Raw genomic sequence first — 25319 nt, forward strand, 5'->3', positions numbered from 1 at the left:
TTTGTGTGTGTCAGGGAGGGGGCTCTCCCAGCTGCTTTAGGGTTTAACCAAGGAGTCCCAAATCTCTACACCTTCCTCAACACTCAATAAAATTTATATATGTAAGTTGTACATGGTGTCTCTTTATATGTGGAGCCTTTATTCAAGCCACTTTTGAACAATTACATGAAGAGATAGTTTTGTTATGGATTTATAATTTAATTGCTCTATGATGGAGAACTTGGTCTCCTTGAAACTGACTCTCCAATACGTATTATGATCCTGAGTTGGATTCCCAGTCCCACAAAAAAAGAACCCCCCCAAAAAAATTTGATTTGTGGTCCACTATCTATTCTGTGTTTTAAGATATTCTAAATTTTTAGAATATTTTATCAAATTGTTGGTTTCAAAACTCTTTACATGTCCATTGGATCCAATTTTCTCACTGTATTGTTCAAATCTACTCTAGACATTTATTTTTATCTGCTTGATCGATCAGTTATTAAACTCTAAAATCTTAAACTATAATTGAGAATTTGTTAATTCCTCCTTGTAATACTGTTAACTTTTGTTTTAATATATTTGATGGCTATGTTATTAGTTCTACAGAGTTTTACACATTTTCACATTATATCACATTTTCCTGATGAATTGTTCCTTTAATCAATATATGGTGACTTTATAATGCTTTTAATGTAAAGTCAAGGTTACTGACTTTAATTTTCTTTTCACTAGTATTTACCTAGTGTATTTTTTTTACCCTTTATCTTTCAAATATTCTGAGTGTCATTAGATGTGTTTTAGATGTGTCTTTCATAAATAACATATAGGTCTATTTTTAAAACACAATCTGACAATCCCTAGTGATTCTAGCAAACATTTATTGTGATTACTAGAATTTATTTCTATCTTCTTAATTTCTTATTACAACTTGTTCTATGATTCTCTTTTGTGTTGAGTGAGTTTTTAGATCTAATTTATCCTCTATTTGTTTGGAACTTACATGTTATGTTTCAGAATTTACACTGAAAACATTTACATGTATTCTTTTCTTTTTCCTTTTTTTTTTTTTTTTTTGATACTGGGAACTGAACCCAGGGCACTTTACCACTGAACTACACCCCAAGTCATTTTAATCTTTTATTTTGAGACAGGTTCTTGATAAATTGCCAAGACTGGCTTAGAGCTTGTGATCCTCCTGCCTCAATCTCCAGAGTTGCTGGGATGATAGATGTGCACCACTACACCTGGCTATATGTATTCTCAAGAGTTTAAAGTTACTTATAATCTCTGCTCTTCTTGTGAACAATATACAGAATGCTTTAGCTCCCATTCCCAACTACAAACATGCACATGCATGCACATGCACACACTTCTTAAGAGCTATTGTATCCAGTATCTTAGTGTCACTTTTGTTTTTATACTTATCTGATTAACATTATTATTATTATTATTACTGCTTTATTGTCAGTGATCACACTTGTATTTCTACATTTCAAAACCAAAGTCTTTGGTAAACTGCCTTCATACATTTCACTTATTCCATCTTGCTTCAATTTTCTTCTTACTATATCTCATAGGAATTGTTTCCACAAATATCTACTAGAACATTTCTTATCTTCATGATAGCATATTTATTTATTTTTCAATCTGGAAAGATATCATAGCTGGTAGAGAATTCCAGGTGAACAGTTCTTTTTTTATCATTTGAAACACATTTTTTCCATTGTCTTTGGGCTTCCATTGTCCTGTTATAAAATTTGTTGTTTGTCTATCTTTAGTGTCTTTCCTCTTGGTTGCTGTTAAAATATTTTCTTTGTCTTGGCTTTTCTGTCAAGTTACACCTATTCATATAAACTATGACATGAACAGGTAGCACTTTAGTTATTTGTAATCCTTTTAGGACTCATTGTGCTTCCTGAATCAGAAACTTAATGATTTCTATTAATTTTGCAATTTATAAAATGCCTAATTTGCTTTTTTGAAACACTTATTAGACATATGTTTGAGCTTCTCTTTATATCCTTCATCTCTTTATTGCTCTTTGTTGCAGTTTAGGTAATTTTGTCAGATCTAGTTTCCATTTCACTAATTCCCTCTTGAGCTGTGTTTAATTCACTGTTTATACTGTCAATGATCACTTAGATTTCCACACTTGGAATGTGAGTTTTTCTCATTTTGGTGACTGATTTTCATTTCTAAACTTTCTATTCCGCTCTAACCAGTCTGATTTTTTAATGACTACGTTTCTCCCTGCATTTTTTACTTATCATTTATATGCTTAGCATTTAAAGCATGGTTTCATAGCCTTTGTCTCATTTTTTTATATTGGACATTCTTGGAGGAGACAATCTTGCTGTTCATCTAACTTACAGAAGGTTCTTTCTTCAATTTGGAGAGGGTTAGGTTGCAAGCTCATTTTTTTTTTACACTTTGCATTCTTATAAAATTAGCTGAACATTTAAAATCATGTTTATTACATTTTTATAAGAATTCTAGTATTCTAAGTGGGATAGTTTTCAGGTTATCTGGACTGTCACGTTGCCAGAAAAGTAAGTATCCTAAGTTCTTGCTTTTTCATGCCTTTTCTTTTAATTATTATAAGTAGATACTGCTATTTTAAAACCGTTTATTATAGTTTCTTACTATTTTTGAGGAAGGCAGGAATACTTGATTAATACTATCTATAAATAAAAGTCATTTTGTATTGTAGAAATGAGGAAGGGTAGGTGACAACAGTAGTGAGAAGTCACTAAAATTATGATGGATTATGAAGGTATATAATGCATAATAGCATTCAAAACTTCAAATATCTCAAATTTGTAATGCTGGGAGGTCCTCTGCAATCAATACTTATAGTGCCCATCACATGAAGTACAAACTCATTGTCATTCTTCCTCCCCAAAAAAAGGTAAAATTTAAACCAATTAAACATAAAGACAATTAAGAAATAGAATGAATTCTAAAATAAAAAGTTTTTTATGTAGTCATGTTTTTTCATTCAGATCTATTTTTCTAAGTGAAATAAATGGGGAGAAGTTATTTTTTGAGAAAGATTTAAAAGAATTAAAAATGCTGATTTCTCTTGATAGTTAGAAAATATATTGCTCCAGTCGGGGCAATAGAAAGTTTATAATCAGGCCAAAGAGAAGATTATCATGGAATATTTAATGTGGCAGAATGGACACAAGTTGGAAAGAAAGAAGGGTATTTGAAATAGAATGAAAGCCTTGTTATAAAATTAGGTTTTTACAAAGAAAATAAAGGGTTCATAGTCTTAGATGACATGAATAAAGGAGCATTCTGAGTGTTAGGCAGGAACAATGGAAACAGAGACCCCATTGAAAAGACATTTGGAAAATTTGGAGATTGGGAGGGTAATGACCGCACTTAAGAACAAAATGCTCCTGATTTTCCTGGCCTCCTACTTTCCCATAGGGACGGCATGTGCCGGTTCCAATAAGGCTGCTGTACCTGCTGGGCAAGAGGTACTTTTCCACTTTCTCAGTTGTGGGGAGGCAGGTGCTAAAGATAATTCAATAGAGGAACCATGGTTAGGACAAGATGACAAAAGATGAGATTGAAATCTCCAAGGCCAAGAATCCAGAACTGGGAGAAAGGCGAATGACGAGCCTTAAGGTGTGCTTCTACAAATGACAAGCTGATGTTCCACTCTGGGTATAAAAATGAACGTAGTGATGACTCATCCACCTAGCTTGGGATGGCGAACTTGAAAAGGACCTTACAAGGTCATTTAGACAATTAACATCCCTCACTGAAAGTACCTCTTCTAAACCCCATGACCCTTAATTCTCCAAATCTGTATATTTTAGAAATAGTTCATATATTTTGTGTATATAAAGTATTTTCTTCCAATTATATTTATCAAACCTTAGTAGGATTACTTATTTTTAAGCTATATTAAAGCAATTAATTAACAGGGATTTGACACTGATTAGAAAGTCTATATTTCTGCCAGTTTCCAGTTTCGTGGGAACACACATGGAACTTACCTTAGTGAAAGCTCGGTAACATAAGCCACACAGCTCCACCAGGTAGGCAAGAGTGAAGACAGCATTCTGAATTACAAAGCTGAGCAGTTTTGAAAATGGTTCCAACAAACTCTGCAATGAGATTGGGGCCAAATAAAATAAGTGTCTGTTTCCTTAATAATAAAAGCATTAAAGTGTTACTGTACTTTAATGAAAATAATCTTTTTTATTTAAAATCATTGCAAGGTGGCCACTGTAGCAACCCTGTTGGTCTAATAAAAGTATAACTACACCTTTAATTAGTGACTCAAAGAGCATGATTCAATCATCTTATTGTTAAAAAAATTCATTTTTCCATGTGGCATCATTTACAGACCATCTAACCTCCACTTTATCATCCTATCCACTCTAAGCAATCTAGCCCCAGTGCAGTTTGCATTAGGATTTTCCACTCCATTCCTCAGAACCTTTAGGCATCTATGGTTTATCAGATTCAGATCCTCCAGAAGCCAGTCTCTACAGTTCAGTAGTGTAAACCACCCTGCCATGTAAATTAGCTTGGATAGAAACCCTGTCCCAGCTTCCTGCCAAAGTCTACCAAGAAGACATTGTCCATTTGGTTTCTTCATCTGAATCCCATCCACAAAGGGCCAGTTGTAGTTTCATATACTTTATTAAGATGTTTAGGAACATTTACTGAGCACCTACTGAGTGTTAGGCAGAGTTCATTGCTTTCATACAGTTTATCAAATTCAAATTCAAATTTCTTACTATCCTGGGAAATGATATGTTATAGTTAATGACACAGCTCTAGAATCTGATTTAAGTGTGTTCAAACTCTAGCTCTCTGTGACCTTGAATAAGCCATCTAACCTGAGACTTAGTTTTCTCCTTGTCTAAAAGGGGAAAAATGGTTTGCACTACATTAGGATTATTGTGAGAATTATGGAAGATAATTAATGCAAAGAACTTGCCAACAGCAAGCTCTCCATCTATGCTACAATCTTCGCTATCAACCCTCTGAAGCTTTAGGACCACTCCCTGTTCACAGATTCCCTAAGGCTATGGAATGTGATTCAACCCCAAATTCCAGGGCAATTTTTCAGAGGTTTAACTGCTCTGCAGAGAAGTCAGGGTTTAACTGGACTCCCAAAGACTTTCATGCCATGACTTTCACTACTTCTCCACCACTATATCCTGAGTGTCTGGATTATAAAAGTAAAACATGCTTAATGTAAAAACACAGGATATGTAAGAAAGTATTCCCAAAGAAATAAAAGTCATGCATAATCCTACCACCTCATGAAAACATTTTGGTATATTTCCTTTCCTTTCTTCATTGTATGACAGTTTAGCTAAAATTTTACATACAATTCAATATGTTTATGGTATAATATTTTTATTAGATTAATAACATAAGACATTTCCAGTGCCACTTAATTCTTATAACCATTCATTTTAATGGCCACAAAGTCAAACTTTCTATAAATAACATCTTAATAAATATATTTTACATGAAATATTCATTTTCATTTTCTTCCTTAGAATAGATTCCTAGAAAAGGAAAGATTAAATCAAAGGATATGAGCATTTTTGAGGTATTTTTCTTCCTTACTGATACAAAAATGAATTCCTTGCTCCTGAGCATAGGAATTGTCTTCACTTACTTATACTCCCCAGAGAAACTATAGTGCTTTCTAAATAGAAAATATTATATATATATATGCGTGTGTGTATGTGTGTGTGTATGTGTATATGTATTTATATTTTAGTTGTAAGTGGACACAATACCTTAATTTTATTTTTATGTGGAGCTGAGGATCAAACCCAGGGCCTCACACATGCTAAGAGAGAACACTACCACTGAACAATGAACTCAGCCCTCTAAATAGAAAATTTAGAAACATTTTTGAAACATTGCTGTTGATTTAGCATTCTTTGCTCCATACAAATGCTACTGCCTTGAAACACTGACAGTGGAGGAGAAAGGAATACATCTCAAGTTGATACATAAGCATTCTCATTGGTCAAAAAGAGAAACTCTAATTCAAGGTTAACAAGAAACTTGCTCTTATAACTAGCAAACCAGCATGGTAATGGAGCAATATGGAACACCAGAAAAACAGGATTCAAAGAACCCATGTTCAAGTTTCAAATATTCTGCAACCAGCTGAGTAAACTTAGCCAACATACTCCACTCTCTGAACCTGTTCCTTATCTATAAATGAGTAGATTGAGTCAAATGATCTCTGTCACTGTCCAGCATAAACTTTATGCTTTGTCTATGAAAGCACAGTCTATGTAAACAGCTGCAGGAAATATGTACTATTGATACATTAACTAGTAATTACAAGATACTGCAAATAAAACTATTGCACCACTGAATATATTGCAACCTAGAATGGTAGCCAGGAATACAGAAGTGAATGAGATGCAATACGAAGTCCAAGAGGCTCACAGTGTCACTGGGGAGGCTCTGAGACAATGAAGTACCAACACAGAGCTCAATCATGTGCTGTAGGAGCTCATACAGACACAGTTGCTACTGATAATATGAGTATTTAAAAAAATTTAAATGGGACCTTGAAGAATGAGGAGTTCAGCACACTGAAGAGTACAAAGAATTTCAGGAAAGAAAATGGCCTAAGCAAAGGCAAAGAGGGTATGAAATTAAATAAGACTACATGTAAAGCACTATGCCCAGGGCCTGACACTTGGTAAGTGTTCAACGAATGGTGGTTGTTGCCTTGAGGAGGATAATGGTGCTGACTCAAAAGTGCACAGGAGTATGTTTAGAAGGATCGCCTCATTAGTAGTATGGAGGATGTGTTGGTAGGCATGGCCTAGGACTAGGAGATCCAAAGTACACCGTGACCTTATGATGGTATCTGCCAATGACCTAGCATGAGGAGAGGAAAGGATGCTGAAAGGGACGTATTCAGCATGCCAGGACTATGTCTTCAGTATTGCTATATGCCTGTCTTTTTAGGTTAAACAAAAAACCAAATTACCAACTGGTTATATTTTTCTGAAACATACATACCCTTGTGGCATTGGTGGAGGGTATCTTCAAGAGGCAAATCATAATTCTCAAACTTGAATCTAAAGAACACTGTGAACAAGCATAAAGATAGTCCATTTTCTTAATATATCTTTTGCACATAATATTTCTTATATTTATTTTAGTAAAAAGAAAAATCTGAAATATAACTACCTCTGTTCAGTTTCCCATGCCATATATTCATGTTGAAAACAATTATTTTTAGGTTAAAAATATTTTAATGAAACAATTAAAATAAGTAAATAATTAAACATAGCTCCTAAACTATTCTTCAAAGACACAGCTGTAGAATTTAATCATATAGAAAGTTGGATAGATGGTTGGCTGGCTGGATAAATGGACACACAGGTAGATAAGAGGATATTAAATACATCCAACTCTAAGGAGATACCCTAATTTGTGAAGGGCATGTTGGAAATAAAACAAAACATTTAAAAATGATTAGTCCAAATGAGAAATAGTTTCATCTTCCCTCTCTCTGCCATGATAAGGCAAGACACAAATCTGAGGGAAAGTAGTAAAATTTTTGTAAGAGAAAAGTCATACCTTCAAATTTATTCCATTTTTGGCAAAATTTCACATCAAAACGTACTTTTAAAATTGAGTTTACCGGGACATGGGGGAAATGTTACAGCAAGAATAAACAATAAGCCAGGAGTGGTGGTGCATGCCTATAATCCCAGCGGCTGGGGAGGCTGAGGCAAAAGGATCATAAGTTCAAAGCCAACCACAGCAATTTAGGAAGTCTGTATTAAAATAAAAACTAGGGCTGGGATGTAGCTCAGTGGCAAAGCATCTGCCTTGCATTCGCAAAGGCCTGGGTTCGACCCCCAGTTCCAGAAAAGACAAAAAAAAAAAAAGAACCCCACTAAAATAAAAACTAAAAGGGCTGGGGATGTGACTCAGTTGTTAAGCATCCCTGGGTTCAATCCCTGGTACCAAAAAAAAAAAAAAAAAAAAAAAAAAAAAGAGGACTAAACAACAATATTGTCTAACATTGCGAACTTCTCACAATAGCAGGCTACAGTTCAATTTCTGCAGCTGTGTATTTTAATCTCTTTAAGATACTGCAAATTAAGCCAGTGGTTCTCCAGGTGGAATCCCTGGACCAGTAGCATGTCCATTATCTGAAAACTTGTTAGGCTGTAAATCCTCTGGCCCCACCCCTGCTGAATCAAAGATTTCAAATCAGTCCCAGTGATCTGTGTTTTAGGGACACTGATGCACACTGGAGTTTGAAATCCACTTTTCTAAACTGATGAAAACAAACCATGGGTTTTTCAATGGCTTAATAATTTCTTCAGAGATGAAAAGCAAAACAGAAGCATGCCCAGATCTGACCTAGCAGGGAAAATTCTTACTTATATACTGAAAGAATCTCACAAGTATTTTCTAAAGGAACTGCTGGCCTGTTTAATGTGCTCAATACCCATCACAGTTGATGTGACATTTACTTAATTTAAACCAGGGGCTGAAAACTGGCTGCTCATGAGGCCCTCCCAGTGATTTAAAAATAAGGAAATGTCATCTCAGAAAAGATGGGAAAATCCACAACATGACGCCTGATTTCTCAGATAACTATCAGGAGTGGGACAGCAGTTGACCCCAGAAGAAGGACTGGTGTGTAACAGTTTTTAAGAATCTAGTCCCAATTCTTGTTATCTTATCTCATTCCACTTTACTCATTAACCTTGCAGGCAGGGTCCCTATAGGGGCAGAGCTGATTATCACAAATTAGGCATTCCAGTTATTTACAGCTGGCAGTACTTCCAACTGGCCACTGTTCATGGTAACTACTTTGATTATCACATCTGCCCACGGTCATTCAAATTTGTCATACCTGCCCCACTCTTAGAGTAGTGGCTCATTAGCAATGACGGCCCTGAATAACTCTGGTCTAAGGGAGGTTCCATGTAGCTGAGTTAAAAGGTGTACATTTGGTTTGTTTATGTATGTATGTACAGTAGCTATACACACACAGTTTCAAAGTACTAATCCTCTCTGCTTGGATTTATTCAGTTACTCCAGATTTGTGGGCAAACAAGGATCATAGAATGAGAGAAACAGTGAAGATCCCTCCTCTGTATCCCTGTTTTGCGGAGAAATGTCAAACTCAAAGTAGCACAGAGCAAGCTAAGGGTCCCTGACTCATCATCCTTACAGACCCCATTAGTAGTCCCTGCCAATTTAGCAGAGGTGGCTGATCTTTATAAAACTTCACATTGGTACTCATTTCAGAAGTGGAGTTGTTAACGTGTAACTTCACTTGTCAGGTCAATAAGTGATTCATTTGATTTCAAGTTACTTAAATTGTGCACAAAAATCAACCCAAATAACATAAGCTTCATCCTGCAGCTGATGGAGATTCCTTTTAGCCCTTTAGGATTTATCAAATCATCCAAGACTCTGTTTCTTGTGTTGCTCTCTGTAAGCAAATGGTCAAAAGGTAATTCACAATGAAATTTGGAATCAGCTTACCTTCAGAGGTAAAACGCAAGGCAGCTTGGCAAAAAATGTCTGAAACTGGTTGCTGATTGTGGTCCAGAGGCTACTAGGAGAATCCATGGGCAAAGCTTCCATGAAAGTAGCAATGTTTTCCAAACAGCGTATCATAGCACCCCCTGCTGGTAAATTCTTTTTGTTATTTAGGACCCTAAAAACAAAAAGCATAGCAATCAACTGCTGAAAATAGCATGGGAATCCAGATAGTTATTTGTTGACGATCCGTTTAAAAGTCACATATTCATGATATAAACATGCATTGAGTGTCTACCATATGAGCCAATCATTGCAATAAGCAGGAGGAATGTAGAGAAAAATCAACAGGTTCAGACAACCTCCAAGGAGAACTGGGATCTTTTGATTGAGGGGTAAATGTGAGCAAAAAATAGGAAACATCTTCTTAGGATCTATCATTGGTGTAGTTAGGTGCTAAAAGGACACAATGAATGTTGCTGGCTGGAAAGAATTCTCCAGAACAAAGACAGGAAGCAAGAATTAAGGAGCAGAAGCTTTCCTTCTAACAATGGCTAAGTGACCAGGCTGCGGAGCAGAGGTTTGAACCTGAGTCTCAGGATACATCACTGCTCTGTGAATAAGCGGAGCGTGGAACCTGTGATCTGAGTCTCACAGTAATGCTCCACCCACCACCACGCATTTTCAAAATTCAGATCAGGATGATTTTGTGAAGGTGAGTTTTCAAACCTAGGGTTTACCACTTAGTTAAGAGTGTCTAAAAGTTTTAAACGAATAGATATCCACACAAAATCTAAACTAAATTTTCAAGTTAATGACTTCGGATTTCTCCCGCTGGAGTACTCTATGGAGTGACTCAAACAGGGCACACGATTTCAGCTGGGGCTTAGGGTGTTGTTAAAGCAAACCCACCTCCAAGAGCTGGCTGAGAGCAGCAATAGAGCTCAGCTCGTTGAAGTCCATGAGAGACGTGGCTAGGGTTCGTAAAAAAGTCCCATCTGCAAAGTGAATGATCAGCTTTAGTAGAGTTCAGGATTCAGAGACTAAGCAAGTCTGTAGTGTCCAGACCTCAGTGGGGGAATTACCTTTGATGGTGCTCTGGAACAGCTGCGGGAAGATGCCGTTGGGGGCCAGTTGATGGAAGATGCAGCGCAGGAATTGCTTGGCCACACCTGCTGCATTGCCAGGAACCATCATGCTGCATTCCAGCAGGGAGAGAAGATACAAGAGACCATGGGCCACCGAGAGTCTATTTATTTAGAGTTGAGGCATTTACATGACAATCTTATGTATGCTGAAACCTGTCGTTTTCATCAGTGAAATGAAATAGTCTAGTCAAACCTAATCCCTGTTAGTATTTTATTTTAGAGAGAGAGAACCATGAAATGCCAGAGTGATCCCTGGCTTATTGTAGGCCTCCCAAAGTACAGATGGAGGTTCCAAGAAACTGGTGGAAAAGGCCACATGTCTAGAGAAAGGCAGAGGCAGGACGAGAACCCTGGACAAGGACTATCAGCAAGATTCTCCCAAGACAGTGTAATTAGCTAAGCAAGAGCTGTTCTGAGGAAAAATGTAGTGAGGGAGATGCTCAATCCCATCAGGAGACCTGGGGAGTTTTCCTGGGGCATCCAAACTGGCACCTGTGAAAAGGATAGGATTTTGACAGGTACATTTTCCTCTTCACCCACTGTTCACTTCTGCATGTCAAAAAGGGGAGCCAAGAGATCTTTATGTAGCCCTGCACTTTAGATCAAGAGACCAAAAGGGATACTTCCTGAGGTGGCTAGGAGGTAAGATACCAGAAGGAAGAAGAAATCAAACCACTCCGGGGGATAAAGGGTGAAAAGTCCTGCTTACCTAATTATGATAATTACTGCCTCATTATGCAAGCCCACCCTGAAATGCTGGCTAGAACTTTTAGGCCAGAAATATTCTTCAGGAAAAAAAAAAAAAACCCAAAAATTATAATAATTTTAAGAATAATTTTAAGAAAATAATAATTTCCCACTTTGTTTTATGGATGAGCATGACCCTAAAGGTAAATTGGATGAAGCCATTATCGAAAGAAGAAATGAAAACTAAGAAGGAAACTAAAAAGAAATGGGAAGAGAAAAAACAAACCTATACTCCTCATGAACACTGAATCCAACTACAGATTAAAAGAATGACACATCATAAACCAACAGGGTTTATCTCAGGAATACAGGAAGTGTTTAATACTCAAAAGTCAGTCAGTATAATTAAACATACTAAAGAAAAAAGGTCAAAAATCTTTTTATTGTTTCAATAGATACAAAAAATACAACTGACCAAAATGAACATACAATCATGATTTTAAAAACTCAATAAACTAAAAACAGACACATATCCTCAATTTGCTGAAGGGCATCTGTGAAAAATCTATAGCTAAAATAACTAATAGTGAGATACTGATTATTTTCCTTGTACAGCAGGAAACAAAGCAGAATGTTCACTCAAACAAGTCTATTGTTATCCTGGTGGTTCTAGCCATTGTAGTAAGGTAATAAAAAGAAATAAAAGATCAGAAAGGAAGTAGTAAAACTATCACTGCTTGCAAATGATATGCTGTTTTTCCATGCAAAATCAAATCCTAAGGAATCTACAAGGCAACATCTTGAACTAATAAGTGAATTTAGCTGGGATACACTGTTAATATATAAAATCAATTTATATTATATACCAGCAACAAAAAGTTGAATAAAATTGTTCATAATGCCATTTACATTAGCATTAAAAAACAAAATTCTTGAGAATAAATTTAACAAAAGATATACATGACCTCTATACTGAAAACTGAAAAACACTGCTAAGAGAATTTAAATATCTAATGAAATGGGATACATACCATGTTCATGAATTTGAAGATTTCAATATTTTTATGTCATTTACCCCCAAAGTATTTTATACTTTTAAATCAATTCCAGAAGGTTTTTTTTTTGGTAAAAAATGAGAAGCTTTAAAAAAAATTATATGGAAATGTAAAGACTCTAGATATCCAAACCAGTCTTGAAAAGGATCACTCAAGTTGGAGGCCTCATTCTACCTGACTTCAAGACTTACTATACAGCTACTATAATCAAGTGTAGTGTTAGGTTAAGGATCAACACATAGAACATATATGTAAAACACAGATAATAGACCTGCCCTTAATATGGTATTTTGAGATCTGTTGAGTTTTTTTCATTTTTTAATGGTGCTAAAATAACTATACCCACATGGATCAAAAAAAAAAAAAAAAATGCCCTAGCCCTAACTCATACCATACATAATAATTTAATTGAGCTGGATCATATAAATGCTAAACATAAATACTAAAACCATAAAGCTTTTAGAAGGAAACACTGGAGAATATCTGCATGACTTGGAAGTAGACAAAATGGTCTTAGATAAATAACAGGAAGCAATAATTCTAATTTTTTAAAAAGTTTTAATAAATTAGAATTCATCTAGATTAAAAATTTCTCAGCAAATAATGCCATTAAGAAAAGGAATAGATAAGCCCCAGATCAGATGAAGATATTCTTCAAACATATTTAACAAAGAACTGATATTCGAGATATGTAAATAATTCCTACAACTTTGAAATAAAAAGACAACAATTTGGAGCTGGGGTTGTAACTCAGTGGCAGAGCACTTGCCTAGCACATGTGAAGCACTGGGTTTGATCCTCAGCACACCACATAAAAATAAACAAAATAAAGGTATTGTGTCCATCTACAACTAAATTTTTTTAAAAGATCACAATTCAATTAAAAAGATGCAAAAGATTTGAGCAGATATTTCACAAGAGCATATATATAATATATCAAGGGTTAATGAGCACTGGAAAAAAATGTTATCAGAGGGATGCAATTTAAAACTACAATGAGATACTCACTACACACCTGTCTGAATGGTTAAAATTTTAAAAGTGAACAACATTAAATCTGGCAAGGATGTGAAACAACCCCAAGTCTCATACACTGATGAAGGGAATATAAAATGGTGCAACAATTTTATACATAAGAGAATGATACAACAATTTTTATATAACCACCTTTATGTAAGAAAAGTGCTGGTGATTTCTTATGAAACTAAACATACACTTATCCTGTGAGACAGTGAATCCATGGCTAAGAGAAATGCAAACATTTTTTACAAAAAGGCTTGTGGAAGAATATTCACAGCAGCTCTATTTATAATCGCCCCAAACTGGAAATAACCCAAAGTCCTTCAATAGAAAGTAAATAAACAAACTATGGGACTCTACTCAGTTCTAGAAAAGAAACAAACTACAGATACAAGCAACAACATGGATAAATCTCAAAACATTGTTGAGTAAAGAAGTCAGGCACAAAAGAGCATATGTGGTTTAATTCCATTACATGAAGCTCTGTAATAAACAAAACTAATCCACGGTGAAGAAAATCATGCAGTGTTTGCCTCTCTGGAGGTGGACTTTGGCTTTAAGCATTTCCACTCCCCATTACTGGTCCTAGCTGCTGCACACAAAGAACGCAGGCAAATCAGGGTAAAAAAGGTAGTGATACAAGCTTGTGACTTGTTGTTTGGGCAGGATACCCACGAGAAAATAATATGCAGTCTTCCATATCTTGATAAGTAAAATAACTTAAAGTAATTAGCCTTTAGTGAGTTATGCCCACTCCTGGCACTAGCTCTCACCTCACCCCTCCATCTCAGTAAACAATACCTCCCTCCAGCCCGTTAGCTCTTCATAGCAAAGCCTGGGAGTCATTCTTGCCTCCTCTCTATCTCTGCAGCAAACATCCAATCTATCAGCGAACTTTGTTGGCTCCACAGTACTTCCTTTATCTACAGTATCTCTCAAAGTATCTCCTGAATTACCATTAGCACGATAGTTTCTACCACCTGAGAGCACGTCACCAACCTCCTCCTATTTGCTCTACCAAAATGATTTCCAGACTGGTTTCCCTGCTTCCACTCTCATCCCCATGACTTGTTTTAAACACATAAGCCAGAGTGATCTTTTATTTTTCTTCTTTTCAATTTTTCCTTTTTAAATTTTTTAATTTTCTCCAGGCACAGTGGTATACATCTGTAATCCCAGAGGCTTGGGAGGCTGAGACAGGAAATCATGATTTCAAAGCCAGCCTCAGCCACTTAGTGAGGCCCTAAGCAACTCAGGGAGACCTTGTCTCAAAATAAAAAAATGAAAAGCACTGGGGATGTGTCTCAGTGGCTAAGCTCCTCTGAGTTTAATAATAATTTCCTTTCTGATAAGAACACAACATAAGACCCACCCTCTTAAATTTTTAAGTATACAATACCTTATTGCTGAGTATATATGCAGTGTTGTAGAGCTACTTAACTGACATTTTATGCCTGCCAATTACTTCCCTCCCCCAGCAACATCATTCCACTCTGAGGTTAGGAATTTGACTAAAAAGTGGTCTTTTCAAAGCACAAGGTAAAGCATGTTGCCCTCACTCCAGTGGCTCCCTGTGTTATTCAGTGACAGCTCAACTCCTTACAATAACCAACGGGGCTTTACCTGGTCTGGCTCTCCCTACCTGGTCCATCTCATCTGCCATCCTTTCCATGCTTGTTTCAGCCACATCATTGGCTCATCCCCCAAAGACACTAGGCATTGTCCTACCTTAACACATGTGCCCGGCTGCTCATTCCATAAAGTACTGCAGGGGTAGTTCTCACTCTGCTCGGAGTGAAAATTATTCACTTTGAATAATTTTCATAGCACTTTCCACTAAATGATATCAAACCACATTGTCAGTTTACTTGTTGATTAATTTGCAGGTTTTCTTCCTCTTCAACTTGAATATAGATTCCATGAAAGCCAGGCTTGGACATGTTTTTCACCGCTGTGTCCTCAATATCAAGCACTAACTCCATAATTACTTGATGGATGAATTGATATAAGTCTCTGTATACTTTTTATTCATAGCACTTAGTATGTCTTACTATCACAAATGTATGGAATATTTCATTCATATTTGCCTCCCAATAGACCACAAACCCATTAAGGGCAGGAAACTTGTTAGTTTTGCCCCTAATTAAAGCCAAAGTATCAAGCACTAGGTGGGCGTTAAAGTATTTTTTCACTAAAATGAGTGAATTAGAGAATGAATAAACAAAGGCATGAACACAAATCAAACAACTAGTGCTTTCTGGAGAAGCAACCAGAACCAACGATAACCCTTCCATGGAATAAAATCATGTCTTAGAAATGGATGAACATGCACAGGGGACAAAAAGAAAGTGAGATCTGGGCCCATTTTAGGACCTTACCTTTCTGCTTGGTTGGAAAAGGTAGTGCTGGATGCCAATCTAGGAAACAAAATAGACAGAGTCACATAAACATCTTAGGTTTTCATGATGAAATGTGCTAGTATTGAGGCAGACCTGCTGTGCTTCAGAAACAGGGAGACATGTATAACACCTTTGACCAGGGACAGAGGGTCCACTCAGAGGTCAGTGTCCCAGTCCCAAATCCTGCCTTTTGCTTCAAGTCAGATATTTCCACAGAGTGGCATGTTGGAAAGCCAGTTTGCTGTCACTGGCCAACCTACAAAATGGCCTCCACTGCCAGGTCAGACAAATACCAAGACAACACTTGCCCAATCCATTCCCATGTTAACTCAAATTCATCTCTGTCTACAACCTCTGAAACCTATCTACAGACAAATCACAAATTGTTAAAGCCACTATAAGTTAGTAAAATAGATAATAGGTATTCGTCAGCTAACTGTTGAATTGAAATGATAAGAGAAATATATTAGGTTAAGTAATCAATAGATAATAAAAATTTGAAAGGTATAATTATATGATCTGTAAGAATGAAAATATCCCATATGTCATCATGTACAAAGAGAATGTACTATGTGGTGGATTTAGGAAAATGTATTTTAATCAGTAAAGCATTAAAGAAACAAATAGGGAGAGGGCGTCAAATCTATTCACTTAATTAAGACTACAAAAGAGACCCAAGTCAAGAACCCATTTGGAGAGGACAGCAGCTCCAGCTACCACTAACACCAGACCGGATTCCAGGTTGCTTTGGTTATGGGACCTTTCATGTTAAGGACTTTACCATGAGTTGAAAGACATTTGCAAATGAACTGAATAGTAATTAAGGGTGAAGGAAATGTGATCTTAAAGGATATACCTGGAAAGGGGGACAGGTAAAGTTTAAGAGAGATCCAGGTAGAGAATAAAATACAAAATCTCATAGAAAAGCTTGACTAATAAATGAAAGGATTATGCTGAGTTTACAGAGTCTTACAACGCCCTGGGAATGGTGCTTGTGCTCACAACTGGCAGGGAGTACACTAAATTTCTGTAAATTCACATCACCTCCTCATTCTTTGCAGTGGAACTGAAGCCTGTAAAGAAGCTCCCAATTAGGTAGTGGATGAATCTTTCTCTTGGAAGCTTTGGCCATGAGGCTTAGGTTTCTAGAATTTTTTTGGTTTGCATGAAATATTCTCCCTATTCCCTCCTACTCTCCCCAAAGAACACAGAGATTTAAATAGATGTATATGAAAATATGCAAAAATGTGTCTGCCACTGTTTTTCCTTGCTTTTCTTCAAAGTTTATGTGTTTCTATCCTACCAGTTGGCAATGCTTGAACATGGATTATTCTCATTTATGTTAAAACAACAAAAACAATCCCCTCAATAGACATCAACTGTTTCAAGAAGATGATAACAGATCAGAACAATAATTCTATCTCTTCTAAAATGAATAAGTGTTGATAGTAGGAATTGTGACCCTGCATTAATAAAAACCTTTGACTCCATAAATATTGCTGAAAGCTAATAACACATTTATTCCGAAATTATTAAGGTCAGCCAAAATGAAGGGTTAGAGGACATGGTTCATGTTTTTCTCTTCTCCACATTCCCATGTTCATCACTTCCTCTGCACATTGGCTACTTTGAAGGTGAAGGTAGAATAGTCACACTTCACTTTATAACCATCTCTGTATATATGACACTAAGAATACTACAAAAAAAATTCACAGAGAGGGAGATACGGGGTCCTTTCTTATACTTTGGGGATCAAGCTTTTATGTGTTTACTGTTTAAAGTGAAATCAGGATTTTCTTCATAAAAAAGGTTTAATTTTAGCTCCATGAAGATTCATGCTCTTTTCCTTCCCTCAAATGCCAGGAATTTTCAAATTCAGTTCTTGTCCTAACCACAATGAAATCTTTTCCCTGTATAGCATTTACACTCATATACCACCCATCATAGCACTTGATCTATGCCCACCTATGCCCCAGTGGCCACTCAACATAGCACTTAATGGATGACCTGTCTTGTATGGCCACTCAATGATTCTGCACATAACTGTCCCTTCTAACAACTTAGCCACAAATCACTTGAGGGCAGGAGCTAGGCCTTAATGCCTATAGTGCTAGCACAGATGGAAACTTAATTTAACTCAGTCCTCTGCTATAAGCTGTTTGTTACTGAACTAGAGCTTTATGCATATCCATGAAATACATCAATTTATCTCCAAATGTCTTTCTACTAAAGGGAATTTTCTTAATATGAACACTCAAAATAGCTAAGCTTATTTTTTCCCTCAGGCTGAAGGACCTGTTCCCAAAAATGTGTTTATCTTTCCTTTATCTGAAGCCAGAAATGTGAAGCTGCTACATTTATTTTATTAGTATTTATCCCCTCTCCATAATAATGCCCCAAATTGCATAGTTAAGTGAGGGTCCCTTGAGATCATGAAATCCTAGAAAATTCATCCCAAAATAAAAAGAGAGGTGACAAGAACAGTAATAATGATCACCAATAAGGTGCTTAATATGAACTACTAATAGTTCTGAGCACTGCTACATACATTAACAAACAGCAGAAGTGCGGCTTCCTCTAGCTTCATTCCGACATGGTAACTCATGAGTCTACACAGCTGGGGAATTCAATCAGAAGGTCAGTTCATTCAGTTTTTAGAAGTAGTCTGAATTGATTCCACAGATATCAAATATCTACAAGGTAAATGCAATGCTTTACTTTTGAACTGGTGGATTTATTTTAAGATGTGTCTTGAATAAGGCTCCTTCCTACTAAACAGAGCAAGCTGGCCCTCACCTTCCCACAGACTGCATGATGTCCAGCAACAGCGGGGCCGCCAGGTCTGGGCTTAGGTGAATGAATGTGGAGAGGACCACGATGGCCAGCCCGAGGGTCTCCTCGTCATATTCTTCAAGAGTGGCCCCACAGTCGTGGCATCTGCAAGGAAAACGGAGGAACACACTCCTGAAAGCCAGCCACAGCTTCAACATGTAATATGACACACCGCCATTTCTCATGAGTCTTGGAAAAGCCCCCTAAAGGAGGCCAGTGACCCTACCATGACAATAAGCAGGAGACCCAGGGCCACCACCAGCACAGATGCAGAAAGAATACACATGGCAGAGATGGGAAGGTTCCTTTGATTACTGAGAACACTTCAGATTCACAAGCACCTGGCAAATGGGAGTTACTGCTCTCTGTTAGAATAAACATCAGCTGAACTCTCAGTGTGACACTTCTGTGAAAATATGGCTAGAGATTGTCATGACTAAATATTTTTCTCATTTGTCAAAATTAAAAAATGAAAAGTGCCTAGGCATGAACAGAAGCTTTCAAAAAAGAGCCTGGGAGTCAGGATTAAGCCCCTTCTCCACCACTCATTTAGATCAATTTTATGAATTTACTGAGCCTAATGTGTAAAAATACAAACCATGGTACCTGCTTTTAAGTAACTTACAACTTACTGCTCTTTTTATGTTCCAATGTGAGTTCCATTTATTTCAACTCAACCCAGGCAGCTTTATACAGTGAGAAGAAATGTAGGAATATCAAGGGACCAGAGCTATGATTGCTATTGTGACCTTCTATTTAAACCTCTCCTAAATATAACAAGAATAAAAAGTTTTCTTGCAAAATGGCTTTTATATAGAATTCACATTTGTAACTAAAAAAGAAGAAAAATGGAATATATATAAAAGCAACTAGGAAAAATTGGGACTTGGGAATGGGAGAATATGAAAGGACAAAGTTACACTAGAGGAAGAGCCAGAAGAGCCCTCACAGGTAATGCAAAGCTCCCCAGGTGAACATTCCAAGGACACTTCAATAAGGGTAGTAGGATGGTCACTGAATGAGGCCTGAGGGAATAAGACTTGCAGGATTTCAAGTTTGGAGAGACCCCTTTGGACCAGGTCCGGGTATAAGCATACACATAGCTGGCATACCTGGTCCTGGCCCAAAGGGGTCTCTCCAAACTTGAAATTCTGCAAGTCATACTCTTTATCATATTCACTGAGCAAGCTTTTTGTGGCAGTCAGTATACAGGGAACTTAGGTTATAAAATATAGAAGAATGATCCTGGTCCCTAAGTAACTCCCAATCTATTACAGAAACAAGTGCATGTATTATTTAAGCAAACACATAAATAACATGCACTGTGGTAAGTGCTAGAATAGAGATGTGCCAGATGCTAAAGGGAAGCTGGAAAACCGCATGACTAAGGCTGCCTGGTACAATCGGGGAAACGACCTTTACTTGGACATGGAAGCATGAGCAGGAGTTCGCCAAGAAGAGAAAGTACCAAACGGGCATAGGGATGGCCCACCAGGGGTGCACTGGAAAAGGGGAGGGGCTGGGAAAAGGGGTCCTGGTGAGGAGGGGTAGGGCAGACCTTCACACAAGCTGAAGGGCCTTACCTAAGAAACCTAAGAAACCAAGGCAACTGGGCTTCGTCCTAGGGCTACTCAAGGCTGCCAAGCTGAGAGCTGACATAACCAGTTTAAGAACAGATTCTGCTGTCAGGATGGAACAAGAACGGAATCTTTCCCTTATTCCTAATCTAACAATTTGAAGGTTCTTGTTGAGGGATTTTATAGGTGTGAAATTATGACTAGGGATAATGAGTAAGTGATATTATTTACATTTATTCAGATAAAAAAGAATAATGCCTAAGCACAAAGAAAAGGTGTTCATAAGACAGCATTCCTAAATCACAAACACATACCAACATTTGCAGCTACAGCCTTTTGAAGAACAAATTATGACTTAAAAGCAGCATGTGCTTCCTCTGATACTTTCTCACAATCCTGGTGATCAAACTCTAATTCTATAAACATGGCAAAGAAAATAACTATGTGTGCTCACTTGTCCGTCATCACCGTTGGCTGCTCGTCAGTGAACTCTTCAGGTGCAGGCACAAACATGCTGACTATGCTGGGTGCTGACAGTAGGCTGGACTTAGTGGCACCTGGGTAAGCAGCAAAGAGACAACCAGTGAATACAGATCATCTTCTGGGACCAGGAAATTCCCCATTCTGCTCTTACAACCCTCCAAAGAGCACATTCACAAGGTTGCAGGTTGGACATCCCAGTTGCATTGCTGAAAAGCTTCAATGGTATGAAGAAGTCAAGGAATATTGTGATTTGCCTCTGTCTATGATTTTGAGAACTGGATGTCTATGTCTCCCTTGCTTCTTGACTTTGAAAATATCAGTAAGCAATCAATGTGCCAAAAATGACAAATCAAGGGGGAAATCTATTTCAGGTACCCCTAAGTCAGTTACACTCTTATTTGCTAGGTCTAAATAGAAGCTGTCCATGTTATACTGCACTTCTAAAGGCACAGTATATATCAATATTAAAGTGTTGCTAATGAGGGAAGAAAATAAGATCCCAGAACTTCACACATTTGAGCAAGGGGTGATATTTGAGCAAGAAATATCACTGAATGATTTTACTTTGGAAATTAATATCATAAGTTACAAAGCAAAAGACTTTATTTTTCAAACTGAAGTATTTATGAATAAAAAAGCAAGTGTTTTGAAGATACAGTTTAGTGACTCACTTTACTTTGGTCAATAGTACCAACATGTTTAAAATTCTGGGTTTCAATTCCTTCAGAGAAATCTGAGGCAGGACCCTTAGCAACATGCTCCAGTGATGAGCTAAGTTGGAGAATCAAGAGGGCATTCTTCATTAAGGAAGCCACAAGCATTGGAGAGGTTTTGCCAGAATTGTGCAAATGAAGCATCCAAGAAGATCCCAAAGCCACAATTTGGAATAATACCATGTTCTACAAAGTAATCCCTGAGACTATGTTCATCAAACAGGAAAGAAGGCAGAAGAAACCAATGGATGTTAAGTGATCCATTTCTCAAGAAACTGATAACTTGGTGCTAGAAGAAACACCACCTCTCCTTAAATGGAAGAAAAACAATTCAGAGAATTGGTTTCTAAAAGAATCAAAATAAAACGTTTAGAAACCTAGCCAAGTGGGCAAGCGTTTCAATCTGAGAGGAAAAAGATGGGATAAAAGCGTTCAAAACAATTGAATTGCTTCAATTCTACAGGCTACAAAATGTATTTATAAGAAGTGGAAGGTCTACAATCCCAAAATGCAAAGAAAAGTATCCAGAAATGTATACTTCATGTCGCTTCCTAAATTTCCAAATGGGAATACAGATTTCACTATAATATTTAGCAGTTATCTCTGAGTAACATTCTTTCCAAAATATACCTAAGAGTATCATTAACAAAGATCTCTGCTTCATAAAGATGTTTATTTGCATGGAAGCAATAGTATTACAAGCATAACTATAAATTGAGTTATAGTCAAGAGGCAAGAACTAGGCCAAGATAAAAGATGACACAATGGATTATTAAATAGTACAGTAAACAGCATGAAGTTGCTCCAAGAAACCAAACACAATTTAAATATGATTCTCCATATTTCTTGAACATTGGCATGGCATGTGAACCAGATGCCAAAATGCCTATGCTAAATGCAGAAAAATTAAGCCTGTAATGGTGATATATAACACAGACTTATCAGAAACATAAAAAAGCAATTAAACAGACAACTCTTTGTTAAGGCTTTCAGAGTATTATTGCCAATTTCTATTATATAGTAATCACAAAGTCAAGAAAAAAGAGGGACCCAGTTGTTTTGGTGGTTTCAAAACAATCTTTACCTAAGGAAGAGGTATTTTTGACAAAAGCATTGTGAAGTAGTTGTTCTGTTTGACAAAATAGAATGTATGATGCAATATTTATAGCAGTCATCTATGAAAGCAGGTAGGTTACTTATTGGACTCTGTTCTTATAGGACAATGTTAGCTGAATCAGTGGATTCCTGAATCCTACTACTGAAGTGAGAACAAAGAATAATGTACTAGGAGAAGGTGAGAATGCAAAAATGGAAGCCGGACACCTTAAACTTTTGCTATAGCTGAGTCACAGCTAAGACTGCAGTGTTGTCCCCAGTTGCTGTCAATACTTCTGCCAGCACTGCTGGCTGTCCTCCTGAATATCCAGAGTGTCCTCTGTACAGAATTAGATGGGGAAACAGAATGTTCTCAGAAACATGAAGAAGGAGCAACCTGCACAACCCAGCTTCACAACTAGAGATGTTGTAAAAGTCTCTCTGAGAATTTTGGAGACAAGAGAAACTATAAAACTAAGTTTGTGTCCCAAAGTTGGCACCATGCACCAGTTGATGCTTCCATCCACCAGGAAAGAGAATGATTTTCCACCTCTGTTCCCTTTCCTCACTCCAATTTTGCTTCTACTGAATCATAAACAAGCACCAAAGATTTGTTTGACCAACCTGGCTTCTACTCATAACAGTTTTTACTAGCTCTAAAGACAAGAAGAGTCTCACCTGATCTGATATGGGAGCTGAAACTGCTACGCACTGCCAGCAAGCATTGAGGGAAGCCAGAGCTAAACACCTCCATCCTCCTCAGGAAAGCCGCAAGAGGGGCATGGGCTACAAGAGCAGACCTGCTTGATGGAAGGGACTAGCTGTGACATGGAATCACCATTCATTTTTGGTTTTTGCTTATTTTTACTTCTTTCAATCAATGATAGGCTAACTTGCCTTCTGAATTTTAAAAAGAACGAAGTAAGGATTAACTACCTTGGTAATTAGAATTCACCAGATGAATTTTGAAAATAAGATTCTGATGCTGTTCAGATAGATTCATGCTCAGCTGCTACCATGAACAACATAAAATCAAGTGTATGTTTTCAATATACACCTCTGGAAGCTGAAAAGAGGCTGTTCACCTGGGATCTCAACATGTGAGATACTGGGTGATACAGAAAACTGACACACATATTAGGAGGAATACTGAGGGTCCCAGGGCCTAGAAACAACAGAGAATAAGCAATGGGTGGATATTTTCAATTGTCAAAAAAAACTAGTGGATACTAGACTTGTTTGTATGGACCCAAGGGCTAGAAAGCCATGATAAGGAAGAACTCTCTTCTGGTCATGTTATAAGATGAACTGTCGTGCATTCCAGTCCCTGAAGGTGTTTTGCAGAGGTTGCACCACTTCATGGAGCTGCTGAAGAAGAGGTTTCAGCACCTGCTCCTGCTGGGTGACTCGATGACGGACACGTACAGTCTTGCAGCTCTTACAGGCTGAGATTCTGACTCAACCAACCTCTCATTCTCAACGGCTGTCCCTCCAGGTCAGGATTTAGGCACATTGGCACATTACACTGGCGTTTCCCAGGCTGTATCTGTTCTGTGGATAAACAGAGCATTTCAGTCTTCAGTGTGGTCAGTTCAGTAAAATTCACAGTACAATGAACATAACCAATAATCTCGTGGGGCCCTTTTTTGTCATTGTTATTGTAGATTATTAAATTTAAAGGATACAGCCTAGACTTTATTGTAGGATTGTTTGAGGTTTTGCTACAAACTTATCATTCAATTAAATGAAATACCTCTGAAAGTAGGAAAGCACCCAAACTATCCCAAAATAGACCAGATCCCACCATACCTCAAAAAAGTGCAAATCCTGTATCTCCTTATATGAAATGAAAGGTCAATGTCACGGCCATGAAAGAAATGCTTTATGCAAATCAATAAATGCATAAATGATAATTTGGGGTAATGGCCAGAAAGTTCATACAGAAAACACATGGACCTGGTAGAAGGAAATTACAGGTATTTGAGGGATGGAGAACACGAAAAAGGGGTGGGAGCAGAAATGGAGGAGAGGAGCCTCAGGAACATTTGTTCACATGAAAGACGAGACAGAAGCAAATCATGTAGATGTGTCCTGTGGAGAAGAGGCAGGTGCTCTGTGAGTGAGTGCTGAAAGCTGAGGGGGATCATGTGACCCACGTTTTAGGCTGTCATTCTCTGTGTGACTACATGACCAGATCTGTTCTTGAGGAGACCAGCAAGTGACCATGTGGTTTAAAGTGACATGGCAACTAGCACTGTACTGCACATTCATGGGCTCTCCTCTGGGCTCAGACGTGGGAAGTACTTTCTACAACACTAATTTTAAAAAAAGAATATTGAGATGAAGCTCCAGTAGCACTTGAAGACAAGAGAATCAACTTGGAGCATGGAAAACAAGCACGGGAAACTCGGGTGAAAGAAATTCAGACAGCATGTAAATGGGAAGTATGAAATGAGAAACCAGAGTGACATGCAGAAAGTTGAAATCTGGTTAAAAAGGGAAAAATTCAGTTAAATGGGTTATTTGGCATCATACTGGTTTTTAGATTAAAATTCAGATTAGAAATTGAGATCAACTGACCTTTTCATAACTTTACTAAGTCAATCAAACTAGGTAGTAATTATAGTCAAAATCTAAAATGATTAGTATAGGCTAAGCCACTAGTTACAAAAAACAATAGCATGGTAAAACAATCTTCAAAGTCCCATCTGGACATTTAATACCAGAGACCAAACCAAACAAAAGTCGGTTCTCATTCCTCACATTGCTTCATCTCAAGAAAGAAACCCAGTCCTCTTTGGTC

At 37.3% G+C, this 25319-nt stretch overlaps 1 protein-coding gene across 1 annotated transcript in view; it reads right to left on the reverse strand.

Moving 5' to 3' along the window:
* Window positions 1-25319, reverse strand: part of UNC79 (unc-79 homolog, NALCN channel complex subunit) — a 258705-nt gene that overhangs the window by 49968 nt on the left and 183418 nt on the right. The window contains 10 exon segments of the mRNA XM_079130155.1: window positions 3993-4103; window positions 7015-7083; window positions 9511-9681; window positions 9683-9685; window positions 10420-10505; window positions 10593-10705; window positions 15796-15834; window positions 18613-18753; window positions 20680-20782; window positions 23984-24067. Coding sequence (XP_078986281.1) covers window positions 3993-4103; window positions 7015-7083; window positions 9511-9681; window positions 9683-9685; window positions 10420-10505; window positions 10593-10705; window positions 15796-15834; window positions 18613-18753; window positions 20680-20782; window positions 23984-24067 — 920 coding nt within the window.

The sequence above is a fragment of the Sciurus vulgaris genome (assembly GCF_902686455.1).
Source record: "Sciurus vulgaris genome assembly, chromosome: 2".
Lineage (NCBI taxonomy): Eukaryota > Metazoa > Chordata > Mammalia > Rodentia > Sciuridae > Sciurus > Sciurus vulgaris.